Here is a 24,160-nt window from a genome sequence, read left to right on the forward strand (position 1 = left end):
GACAGAGAGGAGGAGGAGGAGACGAGTTGGAAGCAGGGGGGGGGTCGTCGCAAGGAGCTAGTGGCACAGTCAGACAGCATGCATCAGCACCCGGGGTCAGCCCGACAGCACGCCAATCAACGCATGCTGTGTCCACCACCAGAATGCCGTCATTGCAGAGCTCAGCAGTGTGGCATTTTTTTTGTGTGTCTGCCTCGGACAACAGCGATGCCATTTGCAACCTGTGCCAAAGGAAACTGAGTCGTGGGAGGTCCAACACCCACCTAGGTACAACTGCTTTGCGTAGGCACATGATCTCACATCACAAACGCCTATGGGATCAACACATGAGTACAAGCAGCACGCCTACTCTAAGCCGCCATCCTCCTCCTGGTCCAGCATCTTCAGCCACGTCAACCACTGCTGTCCTTCTTGCCCCCTCTCAACCATCCGCCACTCCGTCTCCCGCCTTGAGCAGTTCCCGCTCATCTGCCCACAGTCATGTGTTTCTGTCAAGGACATGTTTGAGCGTAAGAAGCCAATGTCACCAAGTCACCCCCTTGCCCAGCGTCTGACAGCTGGCTTGTCCGAACTATTAGCCCGCCAGCTTTTACCATACAATCTGGTTGAGTCTGAGGCGTTCAAAAAATTTGTAGCTATTGGGACACCGCAGTGGAAGGTACCTGGCCGGAATTTCTTTTCACAAAAGGCAATCCCCAACTTGTACTCGATTGTGCAAAAGGATGTCATGGCATGTCTGGCACACAGTGTTGGGGCAAGGGTCCATCTGACCACTGATACCTGGTCTGCAAAGCATGGTCAGGGCAGGTATATCACCTACACTGCGCATTGGGTAAACCTGCTGACGGCTGACAAGCAAGGAATGCGTGGCATTGCAGAGGAGTTGGTGACACCGCCACGAATTGCAGGCAGTCCTGCTGCCACCTCCTCTACTCCTCCTACTCCATCCTCTTCCATAACCTCCTCGGCTGAGTCCTCTTGTGCCGCTGCTTCTTGCTCCACATCAATGGCACCCCCCCAGCTCCCCAGGTACTATTCCACATCCCGGATACGGCAGTGTCACGCCGTCTTGGGTTTGACTTGCTTGAAAGCAGAGAGTCACACCGGACAAGCACTCCTGTCCGCCCTGAACGCACAGGTGGAAAAGTGGCTGACTCCGCAGCAACTGGATATCGGCAAAGTGGTGTGTGACAACGGAAAAAATTTGATAGCGGCATTGAAGTTGGGCAAGTTGACACATGTGCCGTGCATGGCACATGTGTGTAATCTGATCGTACAACGCTTTGTGCATAAGTACACAGGCTTACAGGACGTCCTGAAGCAGGCCAGGAAGGTGTGTGGCCATTTCAGGCGTTCCTACACGGCCATGGCTCACTTTGCCGATATCCAGCGGCGAAACAACATGCCAGTGAGGCGCTTGATTTGCGACAGCCCTACACGTTGGAATTCAACACTCCTAATGTTCGACCGCCTGCTCCAACAAGAAAAAGCTGTTAATGTATATTTGTTTGACCGGGGTGCTAGGACAGCCTCTGGGGAGCTGGGAATTTTTTTGCCACGTTACTGGACGCTCATGCGCAATGCCTGTAGGCTCATGCGTCCTTTTGAGTAGGTGACAAACCTAGTCAGCCGCAGTTGTGTGTGTGCGTGTGTATGGCTGTCTGCCTGTGTGTGTGTGTGTGACAGGGTGAAGATTTCTTGCACATGGGTGTGACAGGGTGAAGATTTCTTGCACAGGGCGCCCAAAGGCCTAAGGCTGGCCCTGCGCATGGGTCAGACTTCCCTCCAATTGATCAAAGTTAAAGGATTTCAAGTGGACTGATTACAGTTACAGGGCCTCTAAAGAGTCCTGTATTGTTATTTGTCGTCACTACCTTCCCGCGTCGGGAGTGGGTCATTTGCGCCCCTGCTGCCTTCCTTGCATGTGGTAGCTGTTTGTCAGGGATTTGTCAATCCATATCTGCCAAGTGACCCTATGTAGGGGTAACAGTCCCTATTCTGCTCTGTGTCAGTGTGTATCATGGTCTCTGTGGACAGGGAACAGTCTCTATTCTGCTCTGTGTCAGTGTGTTTCAGGGGTTTTGAGGACAGGTGTCAATCCATATCTGCCAAGTGACCCTATGTATATCTGCTGTCAGTACACAGGAAAAGTTTAAATATTTCTTGTTCTACGTTCTCTGCAACTCCACGCACCGACTCATCCAATACGTGAAGATCTGGGGTTTCTCTGACTCTCCTCAGTAGTGTATCAAACAGAGTCTGCACTGTGGTAACACGGACATCTTCAGGACATAACTCAACTATTTGCAGATAGGCAGTCTGCAGCTTCTCTTTTTCACCTGTTCTCTTCTTTCTCTTATGCGTATTCTTGTCTATATGCAGGTGGTCTCTTGCCTTTCTTTTAACCAATTCGTTCCTTCCATATGGTTTCAAAAGATCTCTGGCATCATTACTTTCAACGCAAATAACGTCATCATAGTTAGTCTCCTCATTATTCACCGGGAAGAGAGTGTTTGCACTGACTACCCACAGCATGCTCTTGCCATTGCCTACTCCACCTTCAACGACAGGGTGCAAGTCCCAAGGAGAAGGATCATTCACTTTATTATCTGTCTTTATTTCACAAGTAGTGCCTGGAACATCCTCATGGGTCACAAGATGTAAATCTGGACTAATGTCAACCCCAGGGTCTGGAAAATCATCAATTTGAAATTTTTCGAATAATCCCAGTGGGCTGCCACATTCTTCCTCTTCTGATGGTATTAAAGTTTGCAGAGATTCACTATGGGGTGGTGTCAAGCCTTTTGGAGAACAATTAAGCATCTCCATCCCAATACGTTTCAGATGTCCTATCAGCTCTTCCACCCTATGCGATACTATGGGCAGGCTACCCGTGACGTCATTACTCACGGCCCTATTTCACGCGGACACTCTGTGTCAGTGTGTATCATGGTCTCTGTGGACAGGGAACAGTCTCTATTCTGCTCTGTGTCAGTGTGTATCAGGGGTTTTGAGGACAGGTGTCAATCCATATCTGCCAAGTGACCCTATGTAGGGGGAACAGTCCCTATTCTGCTCTGTGTCAGTGTGTATCAGGGGTTTTGAGGACAGGTGTCAATCCATATCTGCCAAGTGACCCTATGTAGGAGGAACAGTCCCTATTCTGCTCTGTGTCAGTGTGTATCATGGTCTCTGTGGACGGTGAACAGTCTCTATTCTGCTCTGTGTCAGTGTGTATCATGGTCTCTGTGGACAGGGAACAGTCTCTATTCTGCTCTGTGTCAGTGTGTATCAGGGGTTTTGAGGACAGGTGTCAATCCATATCTGCCAAGTGACCCTATGTAGGGGGAACAGTCCCTATTCTGCTCTGTGTCAGTGTGTATCAGGGGTTTTGAGGACAGGTGTCAATCCATATCTGCCAAGTGACCCTATGTAGGGGGAACAGTCCCTATTCTGCTCTGTGTCAGTGTGTATCAGGGGTTTTGAGGACAGGTGTCAATCCATATCTGCCAAGTGACCCTATGTAGGGGGAACAGTCTCTATTCTGCTCTGTGTCAGTATGTATCAGGGGTTTTGAGGACAGGTGTCAATCCATACCTGCCAAGTGACCCTATGTAGGGGGAACAGTCTCTATTCTGCTCTGTGTCAGTGTGTATCATGGTCTCTGTGGACAGGGAACAGTCTCTATTCTGCTCTGTGTCAGTGTGTATCAGGGGTTTTGAGGACAGGTGTAAATCCATATCTGCCAAGTGACCCTATGTAGGGGGAACAGTCCCTATTCTGCTCTGTGTCAGTGTGTATCAGGGGTTTTGAGGACAGGTGTCAATCCATATCTGCCAAGTGACCCTATGTAGGAGGAACAGTCCCTATTCTGCTCTGTGTCAGTGTGTATCATGGTCTCTGTGGACGGTGAACAGTCTCTATTCTGCTCTGTGTCAGTGTGTATCATGGTCTCTGTGGACAGGGAACAGTCTCAATTCTGCTCTGTGTCAGTGTGTATCAGGGGTTTTGAGGACAGGTGTCAATCCATATCTGCCAAGTGACCCTATGTAGGGGGAACAGTCCCTATTCTGCTCTGTGTCAGTGTGTATCAGGGGTTTTGAGGACAGGTGTCAATCCATATCTGCCAAGTGACCCTATGTAGGGGGAACAGTCCCTATTCTGCTCTGTGTCAGTGTGTATCAGGGGTTTTGAGGACAGGTGTCAATCCATATCTGCCAAGTGACCCTATGTAGGGGGAACAGTCTCTATTCTGCTCTGTGTCAGTATGTATCAGGGGTTTTGAGGACAGGTGTCAATCCATACCTGCCAAGTGACCCTATGTAGGGGGAACAGTCTCTATTCTGCTCTGTGTCAGTGTGTATCATGGTCTCTGTGGACAGGGAACAGTCTCTATTCTGCTCTGTGTCAGTGTGTATCAGGGGTTTTGAGGACAGGTGTCAATCCATATCTGCCAAGTGACCCTATGTAGGGGGAACGGTCCCTATTCTGCTCTGTGTCAGTGTGTATCAGGGGTTTTGAGGACAGGTGTCAATCCATATCTGCCAAGTGACCCTATGTAGGGGGAACAGTCTCTATTCTGCTCTGTGTCAGTGTGTATCAGGGCTGGGTTTTGAGGACAGGTGTCAATGTTAGGTGATTTCTGCCCTTTATGGATTAAAAGCAGACTCTGCATCAACTGTGCAATTTTCCATGGGAGTTTTGCCATGGATCCCCCTCTGGCATGCCACAGTCCAGGTGTTAGTCCCCTTGAAACAACTTTTCCATCACTATTGTGGCCAGAAAGAGTCCCTGTTGGTTTTAAAATTCGCCTGCCCATTGAAGTCAATGGCGGTTCGCCGGTTCGCGAACATTTGCGGAAGTTCGCGTTCGCCGTTCGCGAACCGAAAATTTCGGGTTCGCGACAACACTATCTGTGTTGTGTTTGCAAGTGTTTGATATCTAAGAGAGCAGAGTATTTTTGTGTAATTCTTGAACAAAAGATGAAAAGATTAAACAATAAAGACACATTTTTGCAGCTTCTTTGCTCATATTTACCAAAGGTGCCAATATTGGTGAAGGGCACTGTACATGACCCCTAATGTTAATAATTCTCCTCTTCATTTGCAATGTTTGTCCTGGCTCTGACTTTTTGAACTGGATTATGATATCATTTACTAAATCTTTAATATGAACCATCACATGAAAAATGGTTAACACAAGCTTTCGGATTTCCAATACTTTATTCCATAGAAGTGACCGCTCCCCTTTAAGCGTTGTTACTTCTCACACACTATTCTGAAACTTCCTGCTACCCAGTCTCTTTCCCCTATTTTTTTCATCTTAAAGGGACACTAAAGTGACCAGAACCAAAACAGCTTAAGGTAGAGGTTCTGGTGTCTATAGCATATTTCTTCAGTGTTCAGTGAGTGTGTGTCAGTATGTCTGTCTGTCTGTCTGTGTGTGTGTCAGTATGTGTCATACACACAGACACACTGACACACACACAGACATACTGACACACATGCTACATTTAGCCACCCTCCAGGTTCTTACCTTTTTCTGGACGGTGGTTTCCCCTGGGGTCCAGTGGCAGACTGAAGCAATTGGGAGTTATCTTCTGGAACTCCCCTCCTCCCTGACTCCCACCTCCCATGCAGCTCTGATCTCTGGTGGGAGGGAGTGACAAGCGGCACTCACTTCATCCCAGCCAGCTGCCGAACAGGAAGGGGCCCGGTCGCGCTGTTTAAGCACCACAGCACCCGACCGGGCCGCTGCTTACACATCATGCCCACCGGGTGGCCATTAGTGTATGAGCCACCCGTGGGGGCTCCTTAGTGTGCGGGCCACCGCCTGGTCTATGGGGGCTGTGCAAATCGCGGGGCCCACGGGCCAGCTGCTCTGGGGCCCCCCAGGAGCAACTGTGCCCGGGGCACCTGCCCTGTTTGCGCCACGTTAAAGACGGCCCTGTATAATAGGTAGGGCTGAGTAAAATAAAGATAAATAACACAAGGCTCGGTACAATTAGGACATACTCATAACTATCCCGCACAGCAAGCGTCAATGTGATGGATTCAGGGCTGGTGCAAGAATTTTTGGGTACACAGGCAAAGATGATTATGGCACACAACCCCTCCCCCCCCCCCCCTCAAAAAAGCATCTTCACCTGTGTGCCTTTAACCCGCCTTTTGTTTCTTATCCCCTTTTTTTAAATGTCTTACCCCTTTACTGTATCTTATCCCCAATTTTTCCCCATTGTGTGTCTTACACAGCCCCTGTGTATCTCTTACAAACCCCCTTGTGTGTCTTACTCCCCTAAGCCACTTGGTATGTTTCCTTCTCTCCCATCTTCTTTGTGTCTTTTACACTTTTCAGCCCCTCTTTGTCTCTTTTTCCTCTTCTCCAACCCCTCTGTGTCTCTTTAACCCCACGCCTTTGTATTTCCACCCCCAGGCCCTTCTGTGTGTGGCTTTCATACCCAGCTCCTCTGCACATCTTTCTAACCCCCAGGCCCTTCTGCGTGTGGCTTTCATACCCAGCCCCTCTGTGTGTCTTTCTCCCCTCTCATGTCCCTCAATGTGTCTTTCTTCCCACTCAGTCCCCCCTGTGTGCCACTCTCCCCTCCATGTCTCTTAGTGTTCCTCTCCCCTCCATGTCCCTTATGGTCCTTTACCCTCCCCTTCTTGATCATTAGTGGTCCTCTTCCCTGTCCCTTAGTTTTACTCTCCCATCCCCTCCCTGTCCCTTAGTGTTCCATTCCCCTCCCTCCCCTGTCTCTTAGTTTTCCTCTTCACCCTTACCTATCTCTTAGTGCCCCCTCTCTTAGTGGTTTTCTCCCCTCCCCATTAGTATTTTTTCCCTTCCTTCCCTTGTCCCTTTACCTGTCTCTTAGTGCCCCCTCATCTCCTCTAATGTTCCACCCACCCCCCTTAGTGTTCCTCTCCCATCCCTTCCCTCTCTTTTAGTGCCACCTCCCACCCCAGTGTTCCTTCCCTTTCCTCCCCTGTACCTTAGTGCCCCCTTAATGTTCCTCTCTCTACCCCCCAAGTGTTCCTCTCACCTCCCTCTCTTTTAGTGGTCGCCCTCCCCTCCCCTGTCCCTTAGTGTTCCTTCCCCCTAGTGCCCCCCTCCTTAGTGCCCCTCTCTCTCCCCTTGGTCCGCTCCCCTCCCTCCCTGGTGTGCTTTCTACCTCTCTTGTAGCGAGTGGACCACGGTACAGGAGCTTCAGTTTCCTGTACCCGGCCGGACTGACAGGAAGTGCTCTCTCCGCAACCCTTGGCCAGTGAGTTGCCACCTGGCCAGTATTTTACCAGCACAGCTGGTATTTGAGGCTGTGTGGCTGGTGCCGGTATTGCCGGAATACCGACAATGCAAGGGCCGGTATTTTTGTCTGCTGGAACTCTGACAGCATCTTCCATCTCTGCATGTATCTCTCCCCACACTCCCTGAGACAGCCAGAGTGGGGAGAAATACTCAGAGAGCCTGGGAAGAGGTACATACTGCAGACCTGAGAGACACTGTCTCAGGTCGATGTTAAGCTCCGCCTCCTTCATCCAGCTTCCTCAGAGGTTCATAAGCAGAGCAGTTTACAGCACTCCATTTGCCTATTATTTTCTCTCCCCCCTCCATGGACAGAAAGACTAACTTCTAAATAAGTAGCCATGTCTCTCTGTTGGGAGTGTTTATAGAGGGAGAGCAGACCTGCTAACATGGAGGGACACTTAGGGACATAAAAAAAATAAATATAGAGCGATAAGTAACCAGACTCAGGGGTTAATAACTGAGAGATAATAACCAGACTCTGGGGATAATAACTGAGAGATAATAACCAGACTCAGGGGTTAATAACTGAGGTGATAATAACCAGACTCTGGGGATAATAACTGAGAGATAATAACCAGACTCAGGGGTTAATAACTGAGGTGATAATAACCAGACTCAGGGGTTAATAACTGAGAGATAATAACCAGACTCAGGGGTTAATAACTGAGGTGATAATAACCAGACTCAGGGGTTAATAACTGAGAGATAATAACCAGACTCAGGGGTTAATAACTGAGGTGATAATAACCAGACTCAGGGGTTAATAACTGAGAGATAATAACCAGACTCAGGGGTTAATAACTGAGGTGATAATAACCATACTTTGGGGATAATAACTGAGGGGATAATAGCCAGACTCAGGGGTTAATAATTGAGGAATGATAGCCAGACTCGGGGTTACTAATTGAGGGATACTAACCAGACTCAGGGGTTAATAATTGAGGGATAATAACCAGACTCAGGGGTTAATAACTGAGGGGATAATAACCAGACTCAGGGGTTAATAATTGAGGGATAATAGCCAGACTCGGGGGTTAATAATTGAGGGATAATAACCAGACTCAGGGCTTAATAACTGAGGGGATAATAGCCAGACTCAGGGGTTAATAACTGAGGGGATATTAACTAGACTCAGGGGTTAATAATTGAGGGGATAATAGCCAGACTTAGGGGATAATAACTGAGGTATAATACCCAGACTCAGGGGTTAATAACTGAGGGGATAATAGCCAGACTCAGGGGATAATAACAGGTATAAAAACCAGACTCAGGGAATAATAGCCAGACTAATGGGTTAATAACTCAAGGGATAATAACCAGACTCAGGGGTTAATAACTGAGGGGATAATAACCAGACTCAGGGGTTAATAACTGAGCGATAATAACCAGACTGATGGGTTAATAGAGTAATCAGATATGGTATACACACAATACTGCACCCACACTGTGACACAGTATACATGCTTAAACATACTGCTATACACACACAATACTATACCCACACTGTGACACAGTATACATGCTTAAACATACTGCTATACACACACAATACTACACCCACACTGTGACACAGTATACATGCTTAAACATACTGCTATACACACACAATACTACACCCTCACTGTGTGACACAGTATACATGCTTAAACATACTGCTATACACACACAATACTACACCCTCACTGTGACACAGTATACATGCTTAAACATACTGCTATACACACACAATACTACACCCACACTGTGACACAGTATACATGCTTAAACATACTGCTATACACACACAATACTACACCCTCACTGTGTGACACAGTATACATGCTTACACATACTGCTATACACACAATGCTACACATACAGTCAGACATAGTACACATTGTAATTAGTGTTTTAATGTGATTTAGGGAACTTTCCTCTTCCAAATGTTTTTTGTTTTTTTCTTACATCACTTCCTGTGATGTTATATAACATCCGGTGACATTGTGATGTTGTGTCCCATGACATCACGCATAAATAATTAATTATGCAAATTTGCACGGCCAGTATTTTTTTCCAAGAAAGGTGGCAACCCTATCGGCCACCTCCTGTCGGTCACTCTAATCTAGCGCCCACCTGGCCGGTGCACCCTAAGGCAGCCACCGGTGCCACCTTATGGACGCGCAGGCTCTAGATGGATTAGACAGAGCTGCAATACAGAGATCCCCACAAACTATGTCTCTGTATACTGCTCTCTCTCTGTCTATCTCCCTAGCTCTCTATTAGCTCTCCCTCTCGTGTTTTCTTCTTCAGTAGTGATCCTGCTAAGATAAATTCCTATTAAATATTGCTGCAGTTATGAAAAATATCAGCTACTCCATTAGTTCTCAGCACACAGTGTGCACATGGTTGAAACATCAGGATACTGATAGACCCAGCCATGTCACTTACTCCTGGCTCACTATTAGCGCTCAGCACAGAGTGTACACAGGGTTGTTACAGAATTAAAGAGACACTAATTTACCATCCTCCCCTCCAGAAAAAGACTCTTAGCGTTTCTTAACCCCTCAAATATTTTTTTTCCTCCACAGAAAGACTGTTGGAGTGCTGCCCCAGGTTCCCACATGGAGGAGCCTCAGCTGGATGTACCACATTTTTCCTGTTTGAACTCTTCCTGACAGTTGTTTTTCCTGCTTTTTGTTGTTGTTTTAAGCTGACAGAAATATAGGTAGTGTAAATACATAACTTCCAACTGACCCTATTTCAGAGGGACAGACCCTATTTTGTGCCCATATCTCACTGTTGCTCTTTTCTGTCTTAGCGTCCATCTTTTCTAGGAAATCCATAATATTGTTGGTGTGTCTGAATGTAAAAAAGAGTTCCACAGCAATAATAATAATAATAATACAGTAGTGTGTCTTTAACCCCTTAAGGACACATGACATGTGTGACATGTCATGATTCTCTTTTATTCCAGAAGTTTGGTCGTTAAGGGGTTAAACTACAATAAATGTGTTTGGAAATCAGTCTGTGTAAATAAGATACATTGTTCTTGTTCTAAATGGCATTTTAGTTGCATACTATTGTTAGTAATAAGTTATCTAAAATTTCTCAGAACAGCCGGGTACAATCCACAATCCCACTCACACCCCTAACATGAAAGTGTCCTTTGTCCATTTGAAATGTTGCAAAGTATTGAAATGTGTAAAGTTGAAAGAGTGCGCTTTTTTGTTGACAACTGTCTCCGTAGTTGTCAGAGTGGCAGGTCTTCCTTTTTCTTTAAGGTGTAAAAAATAATCCTTTAATTTGAGAATGCGTGTTTCTTTATGCCTAGTACTATTACCCATTTACAAACAATCAGTATAAAACAACTCAGTTTGAATACAGTGCAGGGCGCCACAATCACAAATGTGAAACAGTGTATATTTACCACTTAAAAGAGAAAAAGGATCTCACATAGAAAAAAAAAAGAAAAACACAGAGAATCATTGTGCAAACTTCAACATCAACAAAACAATATAAACATTCAAAAGAAAACTCACAAAAGTATTGGCACAATTAAAATCATTAACTGTGCAAAATCACTTTTCAGCCTCAAATGGGCTTAGTCCCAAGGGATATCAGTACACAGTCTGTACCTCTGGATATCTGAAAGTTTCTCCATGGGTGATAAAAAGTTTAAAGTCCTGGAATTCAGCTGTGCCAACGACATCCTTCTAGGGAGTATTTGGTTTGTTGCTATTACACATTCGGAAAAAGAACAGCAAAAAAGGCAATGAAAAGTGGCAGAAAAAGAAAGAAAACAAGTCAGCAGTGTATTAGAGGTGTAATATTGTGCATTAGAAAACAGTGCATGTGCCCAAATCTGATGCAAATGTGCAAGCATCGATTTCTATAAATTACCATATCATTATGTATTGATACTCCTAAGCATGCTACCTTGAGTAGTTATTTAATGCCCCTTATGCAGTATATGAATTGTGCAGTCTACACGACAGCATTTTTCATGGATTTTTCCCTCCAGCAGGAAAAAGGGGTAACAGTGGCAAAACTACTAGGATCTCAGCATTCTCAGTTACGACCAGGCCTAGCAGTTAGGATTATCAGTGGGTCCCAAGCTGCTGAGGGGATACCCCACAATAATAGCAAAATGCTATTTGATATATTGCATTTGCAGTATATTAAATAACAATCAAATCCCACCAGGGTGCATGCAGACCAATTTAAAACTCCCTTGTGGTCCTGGACCTCAGGATATGAGTGAGAACACTGCCACCAGATTACCAGGCAATGCTCAAACTCATTTAATGAGCACTTAGCAGGCTTTGGGAGCCAAACTGAACCACCAGGGATTATATCCCCTCCCAGCATAAAGGTAAATAGGAGGGGGGGATTGTTCCCGCAAATTCTTTGTAATTGTCCTATTTATAGTTAAATCCCCCTCTCATAATATTGTAAAGGGCTACAGAATCTGTTGGCGCTATATAAATGGCAATAATAATAATAATAAAAATAGAGAAAACAGTAGCTTTAAAAAAAAAAAATTAAATTATTGAAACAAATCTGTAGGGTCACTGCCTACACATCCTCACCACAAAATCACTTTTAGCCAATCTTACACACATCACACTCGACCAAACACACACATCACACTCAACTGAGCCCACACATATCCCACTCTGCCAGACACACATATCACACTCAGCCAGTCGCACACACTTAAACTCTCCTAGCACACACACACAAAATTCTTCAGGCAAGATGGGAGCCTTTCATTAATTCTTGCACTGGTGCCCTGTGGTTTCTTGTTACGCCCCTGTAGGAAATATGTTAGACCTGGCAACCCTACTGGACACCTGTCCGAGATGCTGAACACATGTTCCCTCACAACAGCAAGGGGAGCTGGAATGATCAGGGCAGGTCCCCAATTCACCTTATGGTAATCATTGACATAGGCTTAACTGTAGGCATGTCTGCATTACAAAAAGCATACTGTAACTAACGAGAGCATAAATGCTTGTTACATAGCAATGAGGGAGGAGAGAAGATTGTCAGTGAGTGACTAGAAGCTCCACCTCTGTCAAATACAGTGCCTCACCTTCCACTTAGTGTCATGCTTAATCCTGCACACACAGGTAGAACAGGTGTGCAGCCCCAGACCTCCTGAGTGCCTAACTGAGCCCACTACATGATCACGGTGTTCTTTACCGCCCTCCCAGGGCTGCTCCTTCTCCCTCTCCTCATCAGCTTCATATTTCCTTTTATCTTCCAGGACTTGGCCAACTTTTATACTATCCTACGTTTTGGCATAAGGAACAAAAAATATGAACGCAAAAAACCTGCCTATACAATTTTGGATATGTTCTTGGATAAGGTGGACAGGTTTCCAGACAAGCCCTTTATTTTGTACAAAGATGAGGTCTATTCTTACTCCAAGGTGGACAAACTCAGCAACCAGGCAGCCAGAGCCCTGCGGAAGCATGGTGCTGTGAAATCGGGGGACTGTGTGGCTATCTTCATGAACAACTCACCTGCTTATGTCTGGATCTACCTTGGTTTGTCTAAACTGGCGTGTTCTTTGGCTTTAATCAACACTAACATTAGAGGTCAATCCTTTCTACATTGTTTCCGATGCAGTGGGGCTAAGATCATCATTGCTGATCCAGGTGAGCATTTCAATTACCTCCACGTGCTTAGATCGCCCTGAAGATGCCTTATTATAGTATCACATGTAGATGAGAGAGTGTATACAATGGATGCATGCTAAAAAATATTTCCGGTTTATTTACAAACGTGAATTGTCAGAAATGCAATGCAAATTCAAACAGGATTTTTCGCTAGAGTAAAGATTGTCAGAAATTCAAAGTGAATTTCAAATTCAAAACAAAATAGCCGAATTGTAAAAATTCTCCAAGCCAGGCTATGCTTCTAGTTACTACTTTACCTTAAACGTACACTTAATAGGATTATTCACTAAAGTGAGAATTCAAAGTGAATTCAAAATGTTAGGCTGAAATAAATGAATTGAAAGCATAACAGTTAGGCTATTGTGGCGTAGAATTTGAAATTCACTTTGAATTTCTAACAAATCACACAGTTATGAATCAACCTTGTGTCTGTGAAATCATGGTACTAAGTGTGTTTAACCTCCAGCAACAAAAACAAGGCATCTTCTGATTGGTTGATGAAATGCACAGTATTCCTGAATTATTGACACTTTCAGGACCACTGACATTTCAGAATTGTTGCCATCACAAGTCATGTCCCCAAGCCATGTCATTGAAGAGGTTAAATATGCAGCAGAAAAAAAAGCTCAGTTCAGTTAGTCCATAAATTAAACAGATTTGCGACAATATAGAAGTATGCTAATGTAAAACAAAAGAAATGAATGTGTGTGTGAATATGTGTATATACGTGTATATATATATATACATATATAAAATGTATGTGTGTGAATGTGCTATTTCTCTATCATGCCCATTGGGAGAAGTAGGTGGGGGAACAAACACTGTACAGAAGTAGTGGATAATTGCAGTAATTGTAAGTGCTTTAGAATCTGTATTAAGGTAATTAAAACAAATGCCCCCCTTTAGTACAATATGCATCTATCTATATATTTATCTATCTATATATAATATTCTTAAGGGATACAGTGTCTGGGGACACGTTCAGGGATTGGCTCATTTGATGGTACAGTTAACCCATTTGAAACCTGTTCTGTGAGTGAAGAACTCGGAGAGCAGGTTTCTCGCATAATTCTGCCTTTATAATAACCAAGTGGTGACAGCTGCAGCTTGTGTTTTCACTTTTATTCATTCATTCGCCTTTCCCAGCAGTACATTAAAAAAACAGAAGTTATTTCTGTATATTTCAACATAAAATTTTCATTAGAGCATTTTTTTGTTTTTTTTCTATTTAATCAGAGGGTCTTATTCCTTGTAATCTGATAATTAGAGAAAATGCGAGATGATCTTTGATACACTGCTCCCTGTGTCCTTACTGTGGCCTTTGGCAGGAGTGCTTTTTACCTCGGGTTGCCAGATGTTCCACTATGTTTTATTGGACACAGGTCAATTCTTTATTCTGTTGGGTGAAATGTGAAAAGTACTGCACCTTACCAGTCATAGGCCACAGGATGTAAAGTAATTGACTAATCAATATGTTTTCGTTGTAACTGTAGAATTGATAGCTTTATAGTGTTGCTTCCTGAAGCATATGCATTATGCATACACAGGGAAGCATTTTTCATGTGTGGTCAGAACCCTAAATGTATTTGTAAGTGTTGTGTGTTCGGGAAGATGTTGTGGATCTGGCGATCTTATATGGACATTCTAGATTTAATTTTACAGTAATATAGAATGTATTGATCAGTCTTCAATCTATTGGGCACAGCAGATATATCTGAGAGCTGTAATTAAATTGTCAGCTTTCATATATAGAAAACTAACAACTTACAACTCACAGAAACCTTGCTCTTTATGTTATTAGAAGCAGTATATTCGGAGAAAAATGGGAAATACAATTAACCTATAAACACGTTGCATTTAAAGGACAACTCCAGGCCCCTTTATTTGTAAAGCGTGCGTCCTATTTTGTTCATTGAATTTTTTTATTTTTTTTTAAATGCATATTTAAATTGGAACTTTTACAGTTTGTGTTATCACCCTGGCTGTCAATTAGACAATTGGTCCTGATGCTTCCTGGTTTGGTTAGATCAGTGAAGCTAAACGCAAGAGGCAGACAATTGCTCAGAGCACCTGCCTTGCAAAGACTTCTCATTGAGCTGCATTGGGAAGTCTATGATTGGACTGCTAAAGTTTTGGATAGTCTGGGCTGGGGTGAATGGAGGCTTCAGTACTCCGGCTGAGTACCTCCTTTAAAGGTTTCCTCTTGCTGGAGAACACAGCGCGGAATTAATATAGCCCTTTCCCCAAACATCAGACGACACTTGGTGAAGGGTAAAACACACAATTTATTGGGACACAGGCACACATGCATAGGGACAATCACAACAGGTCGTTAACTAGAACAATGAAGATCCCAATTCAGCCTTTTATAAATATGCAGATTTTGTACTTTATATGATTCACATATGAGAATTGCTTATCTTAATGCAGACACTGGAAGCAACCAAATTATATGTGTTGATTCACCTGATCAAATTCCAACCAACTTGCACATTCAGTCAAAATGCTATTTCAATTTGTAATTATTTTGTTTTGCTTATCTGGTCAATATCCTGGGTTACTTAATAAACCATAATGCTAAAACCACAAGCTATGACTAGTTGACAAACATTTAGAAAACTTTAGGCTAAAAAAGTTGACTTTTTAAAAACTTGGAAAACTTGTAATTTGGGCATTAGCTCTTTTTAAATTTTCAGCACATAGGAGTTATGACTAACAAATACCAACGACAAATGTATATGAAACTCTAATATGCAAATATGAGTAGAATTCCACTTGGAACAAGCTAAACTTACGGGGATCTTTATGTCCCCATCATTTTATTGACGCACAGTTAGTTTGCTCATGCACATTGACCACAGGTGGTCCTTCACCTCTTAATCCGTTGAGCTCTAGAGCACTTTAGGATTTGAGTACTCTCATCTACAACTTAGGACTCAGAAATGTCTTGGTGGTGGACACAGCACTTTTATATGTGGTAACTTATATTTCCAACAATGCAAAAATGCTCAAAACCAAATGAATAAATTACTGATACCTTGCTCCTCTCCAAGGAGCTATAATATTTTACACCAAGGGGTACTTTCATGCTGCTAGACTCACATCACCTACCTACTAATAGGTTTCAATGAAAGCACGGTATAGAAACACAACTGATGCAGTGCCTGTCACATTTTCACCAATTAAAATATATTATTCATGCCATGAGTTACAAATACCCCAATTCAAGAAGAGTTGCTTGGGGGAGGTTGATCAAATCTGGGGCAAGAGTTGTTCCATGTTTGGCACCATTTCATTGTTACTCCAGAGTTCCCATAATTTGTGACAGTGACACTTTAATAGACCATAGTTCGCATTAATTATCCATTATTGTGGGAGCAGGGTTAATATCGTAGGTGGGAAGTTTATTAATACAGCTTTATGTAATCCTCTGAAATCATTCAAATATATGATTTAATAACCTGTTTCATAGAACATGCTAGGTTTTAGGACATAAAGCGTGGTACAGGGTGAAGTTTTTTGGGGGCATAAGGCAATATATAATGTAGCCCTTGGCTGAAGCCCTTGGGCGCTATGTATTAGTGGGATCTGCAATGTATAATTTTATAAAACGTTACACATTCCCCTACCCCATGTTTTATTGGACCCTGACAGTATCTCAGGTTACTTGAAATGGACTTGGAACTAGTTTACAGAAGGTTTGTGGATATCAGGTATATCTGAACAATTAATACTAATTATGTACATGCTATATATGCACTTTGCAAATCCCTTCCTGGTTGGCAGGAGCAACAGGCCAGCACTTCAATCTTTCTTTATAACAGGCATTGTAGGGCTTAAGGTCATATTTACAAAACATAACCTTACAGCTTATGTGAACCTCCTCAAATTCCTTCTATTCATCACAACAAACCGAGCAACATATCACCTTTAATCCTCTGACTGCTTGTGGGACATGCAAAGTATTTAACTAACTAAATGCCAAATGCCTGTACACCATAGCCACTTTAACGAATTAGGTTTCCATATCACTGTTAAACCATTTAGTCACAGTTTAATATAGATGCCCTCAGTCCCTGGCAGTCTGCAGTCTGATCACAGTTACAATCTGGCAGAGGTGGAGTTATGCCATTTCAATTCAAGCCATGGATTGGTGTAGTGATTAGCTGAGAGACAGATTATGATTTGCCTGGGCCCTATGCAGGATTTCAGGCTGGTGCCCCTACCTAGAGCCATCCGCTCTTTTCTGTGAATGGGGGTGGCTGAGTGTCTTGTGTAGTGGAGAGTGTGTGTTGTGTTTGTGGGTGATTGAGTGTGCAGTGTTGTGTGTGAAGGAGAGAGCTGTATGTGGGGGACCTAATTGTTTTCTGTGTGTTTATGTGTGTTGGTTGTGGATAGGAGTTTGAGTATGGCTTAGTGTTGTGTGCGTGTGTGAGTGTGATGTCTGAGTGTACTGTGGGAATGGTGGTTCCCACACATCTTTACCTATTTTATCCATTTGCCCCCCACTTTTTCTTACATTTTGTCATCGGGGTATCTCTGATGGCCTAGTGGAGTGTTCTCTCCAGCGTGTTTTACCTGCTGGTCTGGCGGGGCGTTTTAGGTACACAGCTGTTGGGGAAAACACTATATATATATATATATATATACATATATATATATATATATATATATTCATATATATATATATATATATATATATATATATATATATATATATATATATAACTTTAGTGCATTGCATTATTAATTAGAGAAAAGCCGATACACTTGTCATTTACAGTTATATTCTGGTCTTGGCTTGGTTTCTGACCCTGCGTTTATCTTTAACCCTTTTCTGTCTTATTTGCCTGTCTGACTGATTACTGTGTACCGGACTCTTGCTATTTCTTGTTATCGCTGTCTCTCTGTTACCCTGACCTTTTCTGTTAGTCTGTTGTTGGAGTTTTGTTTTTATAACAAAAAAGAGAACGAGCCAGAGTGTGAATGAGCAAGAGGGGCACAGGTGAGATAAACAAAAACCGGAGTAAAGAGTAAGAAGTGGGACACGCATTGAGCCTGCATTGTGCACATTGCCCTGTGCTCTTTGGAATACGGATATTGTGCAAATTGTTAAAGTGCCTCGCGTACGCCTAAGCCAACACAACCTACATTATTAACAGGTTCTGTGCAAGGTCGAAGGTCAGCTAAATTGTAGTGTTTCCAACTCCTCTTGCACTGAAAGGCTGAATAAGTGAATCATTTAGTAAAGCCAATAATTATGTTCAAGCAGGATATGTGCTGGATATTGCACAATTCACAGTTCAGCTCACTATCATGTTTCTAGCTAGGGTCTGCTGCTTTAGGTTTGCTATGCAAACTGTGACAAAGTTCAAATGTTAGCAGATAAGTCAGTTTTAAATGGTGGAGTACAGCCTTCTCAGATTTACAACCAGCATAAATGACGGCAGGTATTAGTAGTTTATTGGTGAGGCAAGTCAACACATGATCTGGGAGACATATAAACTGCCTTTTGTAGGGGCATGGGATCATCACAGTGTAGGGACATCATTTGGAATAATTTTGGCTAATGCAGGGAACTGGACTAGCCCCCAAACAAATTTGTAATGATCACAGGTGTCCTGTTAATTGCAAGATAAAATTGCAGAAAAGTAAAATGTAAACCTGAGTTGCAACTTATCTCCAAGGTTAAAGGGATACTTTAGTGACAGAAATACAAAGATATATTGCTGGCACTATAGGAGCTACAGTGCCAGGAATACAGCTGTGTAATCCTGGCACCCTTTATTCACCGATGTTGGTGGGGGTATACAGAAGGAGACCCTTCCCTTGCCTCCACCTCCTCCCCTCACCCACCCACATCGGTGAATAAAGGGATAAAAACCTTTTGTTTATTTACCTGATCCCAGCGCCGATCTCCCTCCCTCTGCTTCCTCCGATTGCGGTCGACAAGGTATCGCTAATGCACATGCGCAGCATAGGAAGCATTGAATCCATGCTTTCCTATGGGGAAAGAGCTGAGGCTGGATGTCCTCATGCAGAGCGTGAGGACGTCCAGCTTCAGTTACTGGACCAAACATCCAGTAACATTCTGGTAGACAGCCACTGGAGGCAGACTTAGTGCTGCAATGTAAACTGGTAAAATATTTCCACTCCAGCACTAAGTGCGTTAGGGATACTGTACCCAGACCACGTCAATGAGCTGAAATGGTCTGGGTGCCTATAGTGTCCCTTTAAAGATGTCCTGCCTGCACACATCTACGCCTTGATGTCTAACAGGGGCATGTAGCTCAAAACACCTCTTTCCCATCTCAGTGTTAAAGCAAATGCTCTATTAGCTGATAACACGCACAGCAAGGTAACAGGGACTAATGTTATCAGAGTTAAAACAGATAAAACCAAAAACTGGCAAAATATTAAATGACCAAAAAAAAGTGTCCCGTGGTGCACTGTGTGTGTCTGCAACTACACCGATCCCTCCCACAACATGACAAGACACTATCTCCTTCTGCTCTATGGAGACTAATCTTATCTAATACATTCCTGTCCAGTTTATCCTCAAAGAGCAGTTCAGGTCATCACACAGAATGTTTGGAACTGCTCAATGAAGTGATATAGAGGAGATTTGGCTGCATTCACTGTTTAGTGAATAAGGCTGTGTTTTTCTTTCCCCTAAGGTATAGAGCGCACATGTGCAGCCAGCGGCTCTGCTCACTCTGTAGGGAACAGACAGTCTTCCCTATTGTGCACACCGCATGCACAGTCAGGACAACATGACACTGACAACCCAGAACTAAGTCTATTCACTAACTGCAAATTGCAAACAATTTGTCTACAGTTTGGCCCTCTGTTGAAATCTTCTGAATCCCCCTGGCTGACTTGGCTATTCACAAACAGCCCAGATTGCAACATGACTGGATTTGTTCGGTTGTTTATTTCCCTGGGCACACAGACCAGGAGAATAGGAGATTGAACCTAAAACTTGAGTGAGGGAGCAGCGAGAGGTGTCGGGCTGCTGGCAATGACGGGCCCAGGTGCTTGTCGCTCAGCTGTGTGCTGTCCCTGTTACCTCCTCTTCCAGCAGTGTTTGCTCTCTGGCACAGGGCTATGTGCAGGATCTGAACAGGAGGCCTAGACAAAATATAATGAATCCCTGGAAGAGGGGCTCAGCCCACATGCACAAATGCACAAATAGTAGAGCAAGTGTGAGAAATGACCAAGGGAGGTGACATGGCAATACTGGGCTGTACTCAGCCGACTGGTGCACAGAGGCAGGCTGGGGATGAATGACGGCAATGTTCCCTTTTTCTTAGTTGGTCTGTGCAGAGATTTTCTCTTAATGTTTGTGCGAATGTAAACCTGAAATTGTTTCTTGATAATTTTGGAACAGTGCAGCCTCTCTATACAGAATTACTGTGTAATAATGTAGTATTAGTAATTACACAATATAGTATTACTGTACAATTATGCTAATGCCCATTTTGGCCTGTCAGACAGTCCATAGAAAGCTTCCTGCTCAGACAAGGGGTACACACAATTAAAATTTTGCAAGTAAAAATGTCCAGCTTGTTGCCTATGTACTTCGCCATGAAGCTTCAGCACAACCTTCACCACAGTAAATAGCAATTTAATCCATAAAACAAATTCACCTTGCATTTAACCAAAATATATTATTGGCAGCTTGTTGACTGTATTTGGGCAAGGATGGTAATTCCACAAATTGGGCAGAGACAGTGAATGCAGTCCAATAAATGGTGATAAATACATAATAAATCAAATTCAGCTGACACAATTATAGCAAGCATTATATGGAGACGAGGAGAGTTGCCAGGTCACCATAGAATTTGCAAAATGAACACTTTGCATAATAAATGGTGATTAATACATGAATGCTTCTTAAAAACAAAAAAAATAATCTTAAAAGAATGAGATATGCCCAAAGCACACAGGAGAAACAAACAGACCAATTTAGCAGCAGACAACAATAGCAAACATTATATGGAATCACCCATAGATTTTCCAAAAGGAGCTCTTTGCCAAGAAAATGGTGATACCTACATTAATACTTCTCAAACACAGACGCACACTCTCAATGACAGAAACACAATCTCACTGATTTGAAACACACACTGACAGACACACTGACACAAACTCTTTTTTTCTTCCCTTGGGTCCAGTAAGGGGATTTTTCCCCTGGGTTCTAGTGGGCAATGGGCCTTCTACTTCCTCTCTGCTCCCTCGCATACCCTGTTGTGATGCTGTGGTCGGAGTGACCTCATATTCCGGGTTCCGGCATTACTACAGAGGGAGCGCGAGGGAGCAGAGAGGAACTGGAAACAAGTCATTAGAGCTCCCTCGCGCACCCAATGGATTCAGGGCTGGATTAACATAGGGGCTGATGGAGCTGCAGCTCCAGGCCCATGGAATAGGCCCATTGATTTAAAAAAAAAAAAAAAAACACACTATGCTTAGGGTTGCCAGGTATTTCTCATGTATTTCTTAGGGTTGCCAGGTATTTCTCAGAAGTATTTCTCAGGTATTTGAGGCTGCCTAGCCGGTGCCGATATTGCAGTAATACCGGCAATACAAATGTCTGTCTCAGTATAAACAGAGATTATTCTGCAGTACCAGCGCCGGCCAGTAGGGGTCGCTGTTTGTGTGGATAGAGGCAGTGATAAGAAGTTACGGCATCTCCCTCCCTGCTCTCTGATCCGCGGGGGAGCAGCTCTGCACAGAGAGTCCAGACAGCAGCTCCGAGACATGGGGATGCTGAGACATTGGGACACTGGGGAACATGGGGACCCTGAGACACTAGGGACACAGTGACCCCATGTTTCGCAGTGGCCACTAGTCTGTGTCCCCATGTCTCCCAGCCACTGTCCCTAGTGTCTCAGTGGTCCCATGTCTCCCAGTGTTCCCATGTGTCCCCATGTCTCTAAGTGTCCCCTAGTGTCCTAGTGACATTGGGACATTGGGAGACATGGGGACACAGACTCTAAGGAAGACATGGGGATACAAACATTAGGGGACACTGGGTGACATGGGGACACTGAGACACTAGGGGACAATGAGAGACATGGAAACACTGGGGGACACAGGGAGACATGGGGACACTGGGCGACTTTGAGACCTAGGAGACATGGGGCACTCCCAGTGTCCCCACGTCTCCCAGCCAGTGTCCCTAGTATCTCAGTATCCCCATATGTCCCTGGTGTCTCTCAGTGTCTGTAGTGTGCCAGTGTCCCTAGTGTTTCCTAGTCTCCCAATGTCCCCATGTCTCCTAGTGTCTCAGTGTCCCCTAGTATAAAATAAAAAATCTCAGGCACTCACTGTAATAGATTTAGGCAGGTTTATTGGACACCGCAACGTTTCGACCTGTACCCAGGTCTTTATCAAGTCTCCAATGTCCTCTAGGTATCAGTGTCCCCTATGTATCAGAGTGTCTCAGTGCCCCATGTCTCTCAGTGCCCCATGTCTCTCAGTGCCCGTAGTGTCTCAGTGTCCCCTAGTATAAAATAAAAAAACCTCAGGCACTCACTGTGATAGCTTTAGGCAGGTTTATTGGACACTGCAACATTTTGACCTGTACCCAGGTCTTTGTCAAGTCTCCAGTGCCCCTTACATATATCACAGTGTCTCAGTGCCCCATGTCTCCCAGTGTCCCCTTGTGTCTGTCACCCTGTGTCCCCATGTCTCCCAGTGTCCCCAAGAGTCTCAGTGTACCCAGGTCTCCCAGTGTTCCCTAGTATCTGTGTCCCCATGTCTCCCAGTGTCCCAAGTGTCTCTCAATGTACCCTAGTGTCCTAGTGACATGGGGACACTGGGAGACATGGGGACACAGACACTAAGGGACTGGGAGACATGGGGACACAGACATGCGCCCTTTTTGTGTATGTTCGCCCTTTTGGCCGTTCTGGTTATGTGATTTGTGTCAGTGGCCTACCCTTTTACCGCATCCATAGACTTCCTGCTTTACTGGACACTGCTGTTAGGGGGTATGGGTTTACTTGAAAGATGAAAGCATGAGATTAGCAAAGGGTTTGTGTTTTCTCATAGTTGCATCCTATGAGTTTCCCTCCAGCACCATCTCCATCAGATACATGACGCTTAGGAGGTAGGACTGTTTTAGTGTTTTTGGTCAATAAGATTTTGTAATTAGGCCCATCATAATTATCAGCACCAGGCCCACTGGGCTCTTAATCCGGCCCTGAATGGATTCCTTGTCTCCCCCCACTTCGGAGGGTGACCTAAGTGGCAGGCCAACCACCTCCTGGGCCCCCTGTGATAGCTATTGACCTGCTGGCGCCCCCTAATTATGGCCAGTTCCACAAGGACATAGGGACTGATGGAGCTGAAGCTCCAGGCCCATGCCTCCGAAATAGGCCCATTGATTTAAAAAAAAAAAAAGGTTTAAAAAAAGTTTGTAAAAAATGTTTTTTTCTTTTTTTAAACTACTTCTCTCCATGTCCTCTTGCTTAACTATGGAAACTTAAGAGGTGTGGACTGACTTAAGAGCCAGTCCACACCAGCAAAACTGGTGTGGACTGGCTGACAATGAAATTAGTTAAGGTAAAGCAAATGCTCTTGCTGCTTAAGTCTCTCTAATACTGCGACATGTTCCCTTTCTTCTACACTCACTACATACACCTTTTCTCTGTCCAGACTGTATAACAGGAGCTTCTGCCTGTTAGTAAGAAGATGAGTGGAGCAGCGAGTGCTAGGGGACAGTCCGAGAGCCCACCAGGATTGCATTATACAAAATATTTTCATAGATCTTGCCCCAAATAATTCACTTTTAGAAATGAGAATCAACTCAGGATATATATAATCACACTTTTGTTTACTTAAGATAAATTGCAACTGCCTTTATTTGAAATGTAAAACTGTGCTAGGAGCAGGGCCGTCTATAATATGAATAGGACCCTGGGCAAAGCATTTTCTTCCCTCCTCCCCCAATTACGCCCAACCCCCAATCACACTGACAGACCTTCTGACACATACACAGACAGACAGATATATTAAAACATTTGCAGATACATACTGACACACATACACGGACACACAAATATATACTTATATACATTCAGACATACTGACACACACATACATACATACAAACACACACAGACACATACACTGACAGATGTATTGACACAAACAAACATTCTGACACACACACAGGGATACTGACACAC

General features: G+C 44.0%; 1 protein-coding gene across 1 annotated transcript in view; it reads left to right on the top strand.

The window, feature by feature from the left end:
* Positions 1-12,342: 12,342 nt before the first annotated feature.
* SLC27A2 (solute carrier family 27 member 2) overlaps positions 12,343-24,160 on the top strand; it is a 43,292-nt gene continuing 31,474 nt past the window's right edge. The window contains exon 1 of the mRNA XM_063448998.1: positions 12,343-12,944. Within this exon, the coding sequence (XP_063305068.1) occupies positions 12,467-12,944 (478 nt within the window). The 5' untranslated portion in view covers positions 12,343-12,466. The remainder of the gene's footprint in view (positions 12,945-24,160) is intronic.

The sequence above is a fragment of the Pelobates fuscus genome, chromosome 3 (genome assembly GCF_036172605.1).
Source record: "Pelobates fuscus isolate aPelFus1 chromosome 3, aPelFus1.pri, whole genome shotgun sequence".
In the NCBI taxonomy this organism is placed as follows: Eukaryota; Metazoa; Chordata; class Amphibia; order Anura; family Pelobatidae; genus Pelobates; species Pelobates fuscus.